This window comes from Akebia trifoliata, chromosome 16 (genome assembly GCF_017979445.1).
Source record: "Akebia trifoliata isolate Shusen 1 chromosome 16, ASM1797944v1, whole genome shotgun sequence".
In the NCBI taxonomy this organism is placed as follows: domain Eukaryota; kingdom Viridiplantae; phylum Streptophyta; class Magnoliopsida; order Ranunculales; family Lardizabalaceae; genus Akebia; species Akebia trifoliata.
Genome location: NC_141390.1, coordinates 32,318,706 through 32,332,399, shown reverse-complemented (window position 1 = coordinate 32,332,399; position 13,694 = coordinate 32,318,706). Strand labels below are relative to the sequence as shown.

Here is a 13,694-nt window from a genome sequence, read left to right as displayed (position 1 = left end):
TATTTATTTGATTTATTTTTTATATAAATAATATAATATATATAATTTTATTTTTTATATAATTAGTATAATAAATAATATGTTTTTTTTAATAAGAAAAAATTAGTTGGACAAGGAAAATTTGTATTTTTTTTTATATACTAATTATTTGAATTCTAATCTGAACCGATAAGCATCCGTTGACAGCCCTACATGGGTGAATATTGTTGCTCATTTGACCCGCGGTTTATAATTGACTTAAAGAATGATTCTTACCATGAATTTTCGAAAAACATTCAATCATCTTGACTATAAATTGTTTCACTCAAATTATTCTTACCAATGTGCTAATGTATTAGACCACACCGACTGAAATAAAAAATAAAAAATATAATTAAGTCAGATAGGAAAACAATGAGGATGAAACCAAAGGCATCTGTGAAGAGGGTCGGCGGCTAAGAGGATCAAGGATAGTCAAGATGATAATTTTAAATGTAGGACCCTTCTCAAGCCCTCACCAGCTATGGCTTATCATATTTTGTTTTAATCATAATTTTATATATATTTATTTATTAATGGTAACGGAGTAGTTTTATTAAGAGCATAAAAAGAGACTTAGATAAGAATTGATTGGAGAAACAGGCTTCAATAAACAAAGACTTTGATTATCAAGACAAATACTGCTCAAGTGTGCATGCACATAACATCCCCAAAACATTAACATTTCAATCCCTTGGGACTCAACAAAACCCAAAAAATCCCCAGGATGCTTGAACAGTCACAGAACAATTTTTTTTTTTGATAAGTATAATAAATTAATGAAGGGGAAAGATACAAGGAGGCCGAGAAGGCCTCGCAAAGAGCTACAAAAGAAAAAAAACTAAGAAGTCAATGATTACATAAAGCGTTCCATCTAAAAAGAAAGTCATCGAAAGTAACTCCCGTAAAATCTATATTTGTTTAGACCACAAAAACAATAAGCCCAAAATCTCCAAGAATCTACCGTGAGAGCTTCTCATTTTGTTATTGAACACCCTGTTATTTCTTTCATTCCACACCCCCCAAGCAATAGCTGAGGGAAGAATAATCCAAAGGTATCTTTTCCTGGATAAGAAGTATTGTTAGCCCACTCTTCCAACAACGAGAGAACTTACACGGAAAGACCCAATGAGTACGGAAAAAACCAAGAAAAGTGACCAAATTGTGAGCAAAGGAACATGAATTAAAACATGGTCTACAGTTTCACTGTCCTCAAGCAAAGGGGACAACAGTTTGGAGTGAACAGTCACAGAACAATTAGATTCCCAGCGTGGTGTCTGTAACTTCTTTGATCTCAAACCAAGATTCAAACGGAAAGCGAAGCTGCCAGTCTTGGTCAATACCATCACACACACACACGCCCAAAATAATAATAATAATAAATAACTCATTCAAGGGTCTCCAAACAACAGTGGTTTGTTGCCCAAACCCTCCTGTGAGGACGAGAAACTTCTTTGAAACAACTGAGCCCTTTAGTTTCTCCAAGGGGACCACGTGAATGGAACTACAGCTATTCTCAGCTTGTGCATACTGCACATGGCAAATCTATGAGAACCAATTGAGGCCTCTAAAGTCTCCACAACAACCTCCATCACAAGCACACAACGTAAATTACCCATTGCCTTCTCCCTTTCTTCAACACAAGAATGATCAAACAAATAGCTGTCTACTTAGGAACAGAAACAGTTGCTGAGAACTCAACTACAGACCACCAAGCCATCTATACACACATCATTGTCTCCACCTTATCCCAATTACAGTGGAGTCACTTGGTCATCTACACACTAGAAAGGGAAATGGGTAGGACCACTATTGCCAACATTAGCAGGATCTATTTCCAAATTATTTGAAAATAACATTGGTCCACACTAGTGTTTATCAAAGTCCATTTCCTTCCTGTACTGTACGTCTCCACATCCATTACACAAGCTATTTCATCCAAACTATAGCTATGGAATATAAACCATACAAAAAAATAGGGATCAATGAGTTGAATGAAATACAAGACTGCAAGAGAAATGGGATGAAAGTCCCAGATCAATATAAACATTCAAATTCCAAAGATAATTTTGAAGAATCCTCAGCTTGAGGCAAAGAATTGACCTATGAATCAAATTAGTCCTAACCTCTCCAAAGCAAACATAAGAATACCTACAGTGATGCAAAGATGATAGCAGCGGGACTTCCCAAGCAGAACTTGGTATGTATTATTTGTAGATGAAGTAGTGTTAGTTGATGAGATTGAGATGGTTAACACAAATTAGAACATTTAAAAAAATTATGTAGAAAACTAAAAGAGCTACTTTTGGACTCCCAAATACTTTATAATAAGTAGAACCAAGACAAAGTATATGGCATGTAACTTTAGCAATTACATCATAGAGGAAGAAAGAACCAAAAAAAACTAATGGACATGAAGTAACCCATGCAACTATTGTAATTACCTTGGTCCTTTTATCCGTAAGGGTGGAAGATTGAGAAGGAGGTAGGATTAATATGAAGACTTACTATTTGGGTGCTACACGACTAATGCATCCCAATCAAACTAAAAGTAAAAATTATAAAACTGCAATAAAATCAGCTATGCTTTACGGAGCTGAATGTTGTATTCAGAAAAGAAGATGAGAATAGAGCATAGAAGAGGATGCAGAGATGTATGAGTGGAAAAACGAGGGAGATAAAAGTTGACGTGAATACATTCAAGGAACTGTGGTAGATTGTTTGCTCATGTGCGATGAAGGGGGATTAAACCCTAGTCAAAAAGAATATGCAAGTTGAAGGTTCTAAATGAGTGGAGAGGAAGACCGAAAAAAATGCGGTTGAAGCGGTGAGAACAGATATTAACACACTAGAATTAACAAAAGGCATTGTTTTAAACATAATCACCTAGAGGAACGAAATTCGTTCAAACCCCGTATTTTGAGATAAGGCTTTGGTGGTGGTGGTGATGGTGATGAATAAACAATTATCACTAGCAAAGCAAATTGATTAACGAAGATAAACAGTTACAACAAAGTGCAGCACCACATAATGAAGTTATAAAAGTAAATTCAAGCAAGCATTGAAAAAATGTAGCAATAATAGATTAACCCTTCTCCTTCCATCAGATCCTCAAGTAATATTTTCCGAGTTATAAACTAGAAATCGAATGAACTTTGATTAATTGATTGAACTTGTTTTTCTTTCAATTTACTTTATTTTTGCTTCCTCTCGCTTTGTTTTAGGCTAATTGCCTCGACCTCCTTTCTTCTTTTTTATCTCTTCTGATGAGATTTTTATACCTATCAAAAATGATAGGGGAACTTTGATTGAACATTGAAGTTTGGGGCCGAAAAAGAAAGCACCAACATTGTTACTGTTCTACCATAACTTAAGATTAAAAGAAGTAAAAAAAGGAAAGAAATTTGAGCTCGACCGCTCCTTACAATATCAAATTCCAATCAAGGACCAACATATTTTAGAATTAAATGAAAAGCACCAAACACTTACTACTGATCGAATACATAACGGAATTTTTTATGAGCTGCCCATTGATCTCAGCTCCTCTAATGCCAGCTTGATCTGATCTTGCACCAACTCCATCCGTTTCCCGTAAACCTCCAACTCCAAAATATGTTGCTTCCTCCATTTCTCATCAACAACCTCCCCACTCAAGAAATTCATAGCTGGATTTCCCCCAAAATTCAATGGTAATGGATTCAACGCCATACTTCCTAACCCTCTCACATTGCAGGGACCGTTAATCGCACTATAAAGCAACTCTTTAAACAGTGGTGAGAGACAACTCCTCACTGTTTCTTCAATTACATTGGGCATCGAAGATTTCACAGGACAGTTCAAGAGATTTGATGGATTCGATAAATTCTCCTCCAGTGCTCTTTTAGGAGACCGTTTCCGCGACTTGGGAACCTTCTTTTCTGAATTACTATTAACATCGATGCCGTTATTGTTAATTTCGGTATTCAAAGGGTTTCCTTCATCATCTTCAATTCCAGCTTCCCCAACACCAGCGCCAATTTCGCTCCAGATCTTGCGAGAGATCTCAAAGGTAGCCTGATCATGAGGACTCTTAAAGGAGAAATCTTTACCAGAACTGATCCGGCTCATAACATTCCTGTACTTCTTCTTTAACCTCCTGAGCTTCTCGACAAGCTGGTTTTTGTTGAAATCGAGCTGTAACCGGGTCTTGATCTGATCATAGAAAGGACCAGTATCATGGTGGTGAGAAGAATTCTTGGGTCCTCTCTGTGTGGTAAAATCGAGAAAACCTTGTAAGAGTCCGATCTCGTCCTCGTCTGTCCAAAGACGTTGAAAAAGTCGTCGAGAGTCATCCAAAGCAGAGGGCTTTTTCTCCTCAATTGCAATAGAAGACGAAGAAGGTTCAGAGATGCGTTGACGTTTGTGGTCCGGAGAGAAGTGAGAAACTTGTGGTGCTGGTGCTGGTGCTGGTGCTGGTGTGCTGGTGTTGGTTTGGTTGGGAAGGGTACCAGTAGCAGCGATGGTGACGACTGCGGAAGTGGTGTTAAGAGGGATTGCTGTGGCGAGAACAGAGGATTGTTTATTGATTGGATCATCAGATGAGGTGGAAGGAGAATCGCAGTTGAGATCTTCTTCTTCTTCATCTTCGTCTTCGTCTTCTTCTTCTTCATCGCTTTCTTCACCATCTAGGAGTTCTTCATCTTCTTCTTCTTCTCCTCCATAAATATTCTGGTCTTCTTCTTCTTCGTTGGGTGGCATCTTTTTGATCTTGATGAGTTTAAAAAAAAAAAAATTCTCTCTTTTTTTTTTTTTTTTTTTTTGGTTTATAATTATAAGGAGAAAAGAGAAGAGAAGGATTAGGGGGTCTTCGTCTTCGTTCCGTTAGACTTAGTTTGGGTTGTGTTGTTGTGAGGTGTTTGGGGTGGGTGACTTTTTCTAGGGTTCGTAGGTGTGGTACTCTGTAGCGTGTTGGTTGGGCCGATTGGGAAAGACGTGTTACGCTTCACGGGTTCTGTCCTCTTTTGCGTACTGCCCCTTTTTTCCAAGCTTCAGCTTGAAAGGCAAGATTGGGGGTGGGGGGATAGATATTCTACTCTCGATAGTTGGATAATCTGTAAGGATCTTTGCATGTGGCACACTGTTTTGGTTACAACTACCTATCTAACAAATCCAATAACAGATCTACGATCAGAGAGAGATTTCAAGTTTCTAATTGCACTCAATTGACTCCCTAATGCTGACACCTGGTTAGATGGTACTGAGAAGGTTGTAAACTAGTAAAATTGATTTTCTGTGATATTTTTGTAAAGAGATATTCTATTGCCACGCCAACTTTTGCTAACGCCAACCTAATTCCTATGTGAATCACCAAATATTAGAACACTTCTTTGGGTGGCATTATCAAAAATTGGTGTGGCAATAGCAGCTTTCTTTGGCAAAATTGGAGGGACAAATTTGTATAGAGTAACAAATGATGTTCTTGGTTTGAGTAACATCGTGAGGGACATTGGCTGATGTGGATGTGTGCTAGACCATAGATATTTTTCATCGAGATATGGGTGAGATCTCAATGAAAGCATCTATGTTTTGTGCACACCAATGTCCCTCACAATGTTACTTCAACATTATTCTTTTGGTTTTCTTTTGAAAATCCACCATCTTCAGTCTCCCTAAAATCCGTTCTTATTATTATGATTTTAATGTAAAATAATGAGTGGTGATAATATGACTCCCCCCAACGTGGCATATTCAATCGACTCTCCTGACGTGGGGTGTGCCAGAAACCATAGACTTTTATGCATCGGGATACACAACCACACAACCCCACAAATCTGTGCAGTTGTGTATCCCAATGAAAGGAAATCTATGGTTCTAGCCTACTCCAATGTCAGGGAGTCGATTGAATATGTCACGTGTGAGTCAAATTACGACGAGTCTTAAATAATATTTTTGAGATCAAAAGAGTAAAAACTGTTATCATATTGAACATTTAATTAATAAATAAATAGTTGATTTATACATTGGTTTAATCTACTAATCCATCATTTGGTTAATTTTGAGAAAAATTTATCAACAAGAGAAGAAGTACAGATAGACAATGGAGTATGTGTATGTGTTGTCTAGATAGACAATGGAGTATCATATGGTTGTCCTAAACCTCTAAAGTATATCCACTAACTAAACATCTGTCTAAGCCTTTTGGAGTAATTTCTGAACAACATCACTTAAATACAATTTACAAACCACACAAAAAATCCCCTTAGCACACCTTTCCTCTCTCCACTTTTTGTAGGGAAACAGGTCAAAAAAAACATCAATGGACTCCGTAAAAGAGAGACCCACCTTTGCCTTCCACCCCCACAATGCAAACATCCCCACAAGAAGATCAAAAAACCATCTCATAATTTGTTGTGTCCCAACTAAGAGTGAAAGTTTTGAGTGCAGCATCCTGTGCTCCGCACAAGGTTTAGTTACTTGTAGAGTGGGATGAAAACATCTTAAATCAACATTATAATGATAGAAAGTGGTGTTTAAAGTGTACAACACCAAAATTTGAGTGGTCATAAATGCCCCCATTTTTTATATTTAGACTTAGAATAATCAAAGGTGATTTTGGTCAAAAACCAAGAAAATTGCAACCACAAGTAGCTTATTATTCAAAATTACAAAGTTATCCTTTTTACCATGTAATCTTCAAAAACCCTTTAAACAATATTTTAGAGTTGTGATTTCCTGACTCGATAATTTTCACTCAATCTGTACTTGGCAGATGTGTCAAGGGCATAGAAACATAGATCTTTTTCTTCGGGGTACACAAGGAAAAGATTGACGGGTCTGTGCCCTTGACACATCAGCCCAGTACATACCGAGTGAAAATTTTCGAGTCAGAAAATCATTTGCAATATTTTAAATTACAAATAAGCACTTTTGATAAATGTGTTTTGCACATGCCACCTTCTAATACAAATAAACACGGTTTTAAAATATATATTAGAAATAGCTAATATGCATAGGCAATCTTAACAGCATAAATTCACAAACGCTAGTTTATGTACTTGAGAGACACCACCATATATTTACAACATATTACACCTCCAACTCACTAAAGAGACCAGATACTATGATGGCAAAAAATAAGTTATTATTCATATAGAAGAAGGCTTGCTAAGCAGCTTCTGCAAATCCTATTTGGAGATGACCATAGTCGAATACAGTGTGATACACACCCATGAAGACATCTCCAAGAATCCTGCATATATATATATATATATATATATTCATACATTTGTCAACATAATAGATACACAAATACACTCATAAATTCATACAAACATTACAAAATAATTACTGATGTTGCTATGTGTCTATACATGCATTTAAGCAGAATCAAATCCAGTGCCTGTATTACCATTGCATATGGCTAGTGTTAAAGGCGCCCAACAATTTAGCTTGGGTGCCCATGTATTTTTGCGGGGGGCAGATTTGGGCACCCACATGTTTTTTCAAAGTTTTCGCTACTGTTGACAGGACCCTGTCGACATGGCCTTAATGGTGTCAAACACTGCCTAAAAAAAACTTTGTGATCCCATGTCGGCATAGGAGTTTTTTTATAAAAAATAAAAATAAAAATTGCTAGCGTAGACAGGGTCTTGTTGACCTGGCCTTAATAGTGTCCACAGGATCCTGTCAACACTGCCTAAAAAATACTTTCTGATTAATGGTGCCCGTGTGATTGTGGGTGCCCCAGCTAAATATATGGGCGCCCTTAACACGAGCCTTGCATAATAGATACAAACATTAGCATGTCCATGCATCTGCATAACTACATCTGCACATGCATCATTGTACATTGATTGTTAGTTGATGGTTTAGGGGTAAGACCATTAGAAATTTATCATCTCGTTTACGGGCACTCAACTTGGAGTACCACAGGAAAGATCTTTTGATACTGAAAGAAGAACTATGATTTCTCTATGAACATTTTTTTTTTGAAAGGTCAACAAGGTTTGGCAGACCCATACCAGCTTCAATCTCAGGGAGAGAAAACCTCTATGAACATGGTTTCTCTAAACAGGTCTTTCTTGTGAATAAGGTGAACTTTCCTTACATGCAGCATGAGGTGGCAGACCCAAAGGGTTTCCATTATTTCTTCCTTTCTTTTAAAAGGGGGGGACATGGGTTGACACCCCAAGATACAGTGAGGAGGCCTCAACCTCCGACCTTGTTAAACAATACAGGCATATAAGAGACAGAAGAGATATAGGAATTGTCCACCTAACTGGGTATCTTGCCTTTTGGCATCTGCCTCAAGGCCGGCCGTTTGCTAACATCTCTGGACAAAAACATGCACAATGAATGCTAAGTAAGAACACGTACCACAGGGGACCTCGAGGAGGAGGCACATCCAACGCAATAAACCCGCTGAGGCAGACAGCCAGATCACCTTCTCCGGTTTTAAGAATGTACTGGAAAAAAACACATAGGCACCCAAACAAACACAACAAAAGAGAATGAGTAAGAAATCTGCCAAAACCTGTAAAATGATCACCACAAAGACACAGACTAACACAGTAAAGCAAATAAATTTGGTGTATAATGTCCACAATAATAAAAAAAAGTAAAACTTTGTAAATTGGTACTAATGAAAACCTGAAGCAATCTGAAAAAAATTTAAACCAACACACACCTGTTCTGGAGAGAGGACATATGATTTTCCCCCAATGGTGAATGAAACATTTGGCATGCTAGCAATGCTGTTGCAGTCAATAACTGATTCTCCCATGGGACTCGGCAGGCTCTCACACAGCTGAAAAAACAATTGGAAGTTTACTACTCTTGTGCCTCAAAATTCATTATCAATACTGACTTTCTGAAGAATTGAAGATAGTGTTCTATGAGTAATTACCTCATTCACATAACTGAATACTTTCTCCTTTGTTTCGTTTAGTCTGAGCTGATTGCGGATCCAAACAACAGCCATCTCACAAGCATCACAAATAACATCATCAATAACTGACGATCCCTCCTTGTTTTGCTTTACAACCACCATTTCAATGTCATTGCTGCATGGAATCAGATTTTGGTTTCAGTATCATGCAAGAATTGAAAATGAAAAGAAATCATTTTAAAAGAAAATTTTACCGACTTTGCATATGCCCCATTAGAAAAACATAGACCAGCCGATGAACATATTTTTTCAGGTTTTATCTGCAGGATAGCCAAGTAAAATATAAAACAATTTTCCTCGACCACTCAAAAACTAAGATAAACATATGATGAGTGAAACAAACCCCGCCTGTTAAGAGTTCCCATATCAATTCTCCGTATTCAGAAACAACTTCTTTACATTCCGCACTTAAAACTCCTTCTGCTCCAATGGCATGGTTGATTTCAGTCACAACTGTCTGAAAATGATGATGAGTTCATTAGGATAATGGCCAAAAGAAAGCACTGTGAAAATTTGAATCAAGCTTGAAGATCCTTGTGACAGTAAACCAGTTCTTATTACATATGAGCACATACAGTTGGACCAGCAAGTAAGGATGTCCCAGAATCAACAATAGCAGCACAACCACCCTCACAAAAACCTGAAAACATATTTATTTAGAATTTCAACAAACTTTGCTAGCTTTTTAGGGAAAAAAAAAAAGTATTTCTAGTATCATTCAGCTTTCAAGATTCCTATCAAGCAAAGGATATAGTATCATGAAGGAGGCCACCTTAGGGATTTTTTGTATAGCGGCAAGGTTCTCCCTATGTGTTTTTTTTTTTTTTTTCTCCCTTTGTGTGATCCTTCCTTTTCAATAAATTTTCAGTTACCACATATTGTTAATAGCAGGAATTCATTATTAAAAATGTGAATTAAGCATTATCCATCAAAAAAAATTGGCATAGGCTGAACAAATCTTGTTCCTTCATTTAATTTCGTTGAAGCCATGCCTTACATTAGTTCTAGTGTGTCCATTCCGCTCTCAGTACCACAATCCATGATCTTTTTGGTCTCCCTCTCACTCTTTTAGAACCTTCAGCTTGGACTCTCTATGCCTAATGCTAATCTCCCGGATCATGTCTCTCTTTAAAATAAAATGTTTTGATTATGGAAGAGAATATAATAAATTGAAATGATATTGAGATAAAATACCCGTTGAACGATTCCCAATGACAAAATCTCCCATTTCAAACTGGTAAAAGGAAAGAGGTCAAAACAAATAAGTTCCTTGATTGAAAGAAGAAATGAAATGGAGTTGCATGGTAAATATAAAGATTTGACTTCCCCACCTGCCAGTACCCCTTTTGAGTAACTGGAACATAAGTGTGATCACCCTTGAAGTGCTTCGGATCAACACCACCAAAGACAATCTCACCTCCTTCCTCTGCCTCTGGATCTCGATTTAGCCAGAAAGAGAAGACCTTCTCACTTACTAGTTCTTGCTCAACCATGTTGTACCTATATTCCAAGAACTCAAATTACTAAACACAAAATGACGGAAGCAAAGCGACATAGATAAAGAGAGATAAGTTTATATTATGCAAACTACCAGACTGGCACGGCATTTCCAACTGAAATTTCCTGAAAACCGAGTCCAAGAATCCCATCAAACTTTGCAATTACAAAAGTGAGACTTCCTTCTCGTGTAGCCTCAATAAAAACCTGAAATATGACGGATGGATAACCATCACTGCAGCCAAAACATAAAAGGTATCTTCAAATAAAACCCAAAGAGAACAATTACCCACTTGATCCTTAACAACGAGATCCCCGACTTGAACATGGTCTTGGCTGAAGAAGCCAGAAATCGATCCAGACCCATAATGAATATCACAAGATTTTCCTGAATAAGAACCCAAAGAAGAATATGAGCATGGACCAGTAATCAGAATGCCCACCTTCGTCGAGATCAAGCAAAATTGAAAGATATTGCATGGACAACATTACCTATCTTGGTATATGTGCTGGAATGGCCTGCTTTGTACCTACTATGAAAATAGCAAGCAATCTGCATAGAAGTACATATTGGTAAACAACTTCAAATATGGGAGAGGTTTAAAGATCAAGACATTTGGATGCAGTATAACTCACAGAAAAATAGCATTTTGAAGATGGAACCCAAAGATTGGAACTGCCGGTGTCAAAGATGACAGTGAAGTTCTGTGGCGGTGTACCAATACTAATCACTCCATAGTATTGAGCATCCAAATAGTTCTTCAAAGATACTATATCTACATCTGAATCACCCAAATTATGACGTACATCCCTTAGTCTCTCAATGACCCTGCCCCTTGAGATTTTCGCGGCATTCAAACTGTTAAGATCCAATGGTCTCTTCTTTAAACCAATTCTCACCAAGCCATTGGAGGAAGAAGGGAAAGCCACAGAGATCGTCAAAGCCCATATAAAAATAGATACAAAAAGAAACTTCTGCTCCATGTTTGCAAAATTCCCTGGTTAAGAAAATCAATAAAGTTAAGATTGAATTGGACAGTTTCTTCAAGTGCATCAAATGCATGCAATAGTGGAAAATCAGGAACATACTTACATTGGACTTATATGAAACCTTACCCATTAATTCTTAGATACATACTGTAATAGAAGTTAGCAAAGCAATCAACTCAAATTCCATCAATTACGGGCAAAAAATCGAAGAACAAAAACATGTAAAAAAGTAAGTTCAGAAAGGGCTCTGGGAAAAAGTAAGTTCAGGCCCCATGACTCCTGTTGTACTGATATTTGCAACTGAGTGATTAATCACATAAAGCCCATCAAAGTACATGAAGAGGAGCACAGGAAAAATAGAAATTCCACTAACAAAGGCCTGTTGTGAAGATTATACTGCTGTTCCGTTAAGTGAAAAGATGTCTCCAAATCCAATTAAATTGGATGTTTTGGAATAATATATAAAACAACTCTTTTTTTCGGTATGTCTGGTTTTTTAATGAGATCAGTGTTATGGTGATGGTGGGAATTGAACACAGGTCTAATGGTATCATCACCAATTGACTTTACCAAGTAAGCTAGCATGCACCTTCAATACAAAGTTTCAAACAACTTACATAATAAATCCCAACAAAACTAAACAAAACAAAGAAGGAAAAAAAAAAAAAAAAAGGGAAATTCAAGATAAGAGAGAACTACAGCCAAACACCATGATATTAGCAGATTTTGAGAGAACCCATAAATTTTTCCAAGCATAAAGCTTGGCAAACATGGTTATAATTAGAAAAAAAAAAAAAAAAATGATCAAAAGCAGCAGAATCCATCTGGGTTTAGCTAGAAACTTGATCAAACCATACTAATTGTAATCGGAACATGATGATGTTAGTGGTACAGTTGTTGATGATGGTGAGAAGAAAGCCATACCTCACTCACTAAGCTTGAGAGCTTACCCAAGACAGAAGACAGCAAGTATGAGATGAAATGTTAGGACAATTTAATCAACTTTGAACATTTCATCTATGAATTATAACCATTGGATTTAAGATTTCTTTATCAAGATTTTGATAAAGATATCTTTGTCATAATCCTACTTTTGAGGTAGAACTAGAAGAGACTTTAATGACACTGGACCAACTTTATTCTCAATCCTAATTAATCACACCATGTGATTACGAATAGGCGAACCCACCTAGAAGCTTCGTGACGATGTTTTTTCTATTAAAGTACGATAAGATTTTTTATTAATTTATTTATTTTTAATAGCCAATAATTAATACCAATTAAGAAATTTTTACACTTCGCTTTAATTTTTCCTAAATCCACCTAATTTTGTGGGTAAACTAGATGACCAATGTGCTAATTTTTTTTCTTTCTTATAACCCCACCAAAACAAATTATTAAAATAAGATTCTTTATTAATTAATTTAGTTCTAATAGTCAATAATTAATACCAATTAAGAAATTTGTGTAATTCACTTTAATCTTTCCTAAATTCACCAAAGTTTTGGGACACGAATCCCCTATCATGGTTTAAATCAGCTCTAAAAACAAAAATATCAAAAACATTTTTTTCATTAGATCAAAGATCTAAAAATGAACGGCTATCGAAATCCTAATTTTAAACGATCAGATGTAAACAATAACTATCTTGATGATGTGGCGCATCCTAAACCATTTATAATAGTTATGGAGAGCTACATAAAAAGTGCACTACAAAGAATATGCTCCCAAAATTTTGGGGGCTAACTTGATAATCCAGATGGTAAAATTTTCTTTCTTATCGCTCTACTAAAACAAATTATTAAAATAAGATTATCTATTAATTAATTTAGTTCTAATTGTCAGTGATTAATGTCGATTAAAAAATTTGTGTACTTTGCTTTAATCTTTCCTAAATCCACCAAACTTGTTGTGGGTAACTCGATGGGGAGTGGATTCTTTATAGTGTACTTTGCTTTAATCTTTCCTAAATCCACCAAACTTGTTGTGGGTAACTCGATGGGGAGTGGATTCTTTATAGTACGAGTTCCTTGTATTGGCATTGAAGTAGCAGAGATTGACATCTTGAAAACAAGATTTAACACCTTAGCCTTTTATGAATCATTGTGTAGATCGGATGTTTTTTAAGAGAGAGAGAGAAAATTTATAAGTCCGACGAAGGCTTTGAAAATGGATGACTCATGACCTCTAATTTTTTAAGGGATGTACTACAAATGATATGCTCTCAACTTGATAACCCATTTGGTAAATATATTCTTTTCCT

General features: G+C 36.4%; 2 protein-coding genes across 2 annotated transcripts; both read right to left on the bottom strand.

The window, feature by feature from the left end:
• Window positions 1-3,354: 3,354 nt before the first annotated feature.
• On the bottom strand, window positions 3,355-4,824 carry LOC147383675 (putative transcription factor At5g28040). The gene has a single exon (XM_086428350.1). It carries the CDS (start codon window positions 4,753-4,755, stop codon window positions 3,535-3,537), a length of 1,221 nt encoding a protein of 406 aa, XP_086284476.1. The 5' UTR covers window positions 4,756-4,824; the 3' UTR covers window positions 3,355-3,534.
• Window positions 4,825-6,958: 2,134 nt separating this feature from the next.
• Window positions 6,959-12,512, bottom strand: LOC147383674 (aspartic proteinase A1-like). Its single transcript, XM_086427832.1, has 14 exons — window positions 12,356-12,512; window positions 11,078-11,439; window positions 10,934-10,994; window positions 10,735-10,829; window positions 10,536-10,648; window positions 10,276-10,444; window positions 10,139-10,178; window positions 9,520-9,584; window positions 9,288-9,401; window positions 9,143-9,204; window positions 8,903-9,059; window positions 8,684-8,803; window positions 8,374-8,462; window positions 6,959-7,246 (listed from the first exon to the last, which is right to left on the bottom strand). The coding sequence occupies exons 2-14, from the start codon at window positions 11,423-11,425 to the stop codon at window positions 7,162-7,164; spliced, it is 1,518 nt and encodes a 505-aa protein (XP_086283958.1). The 5' UTR covers window positions 11,426-11,439; window positions 12,356-12,512; the 3' UTR covers window positions 6,959-7,161.
• Window positions 12,513-13,694: the final 1,182 nt, after the last annotated feature.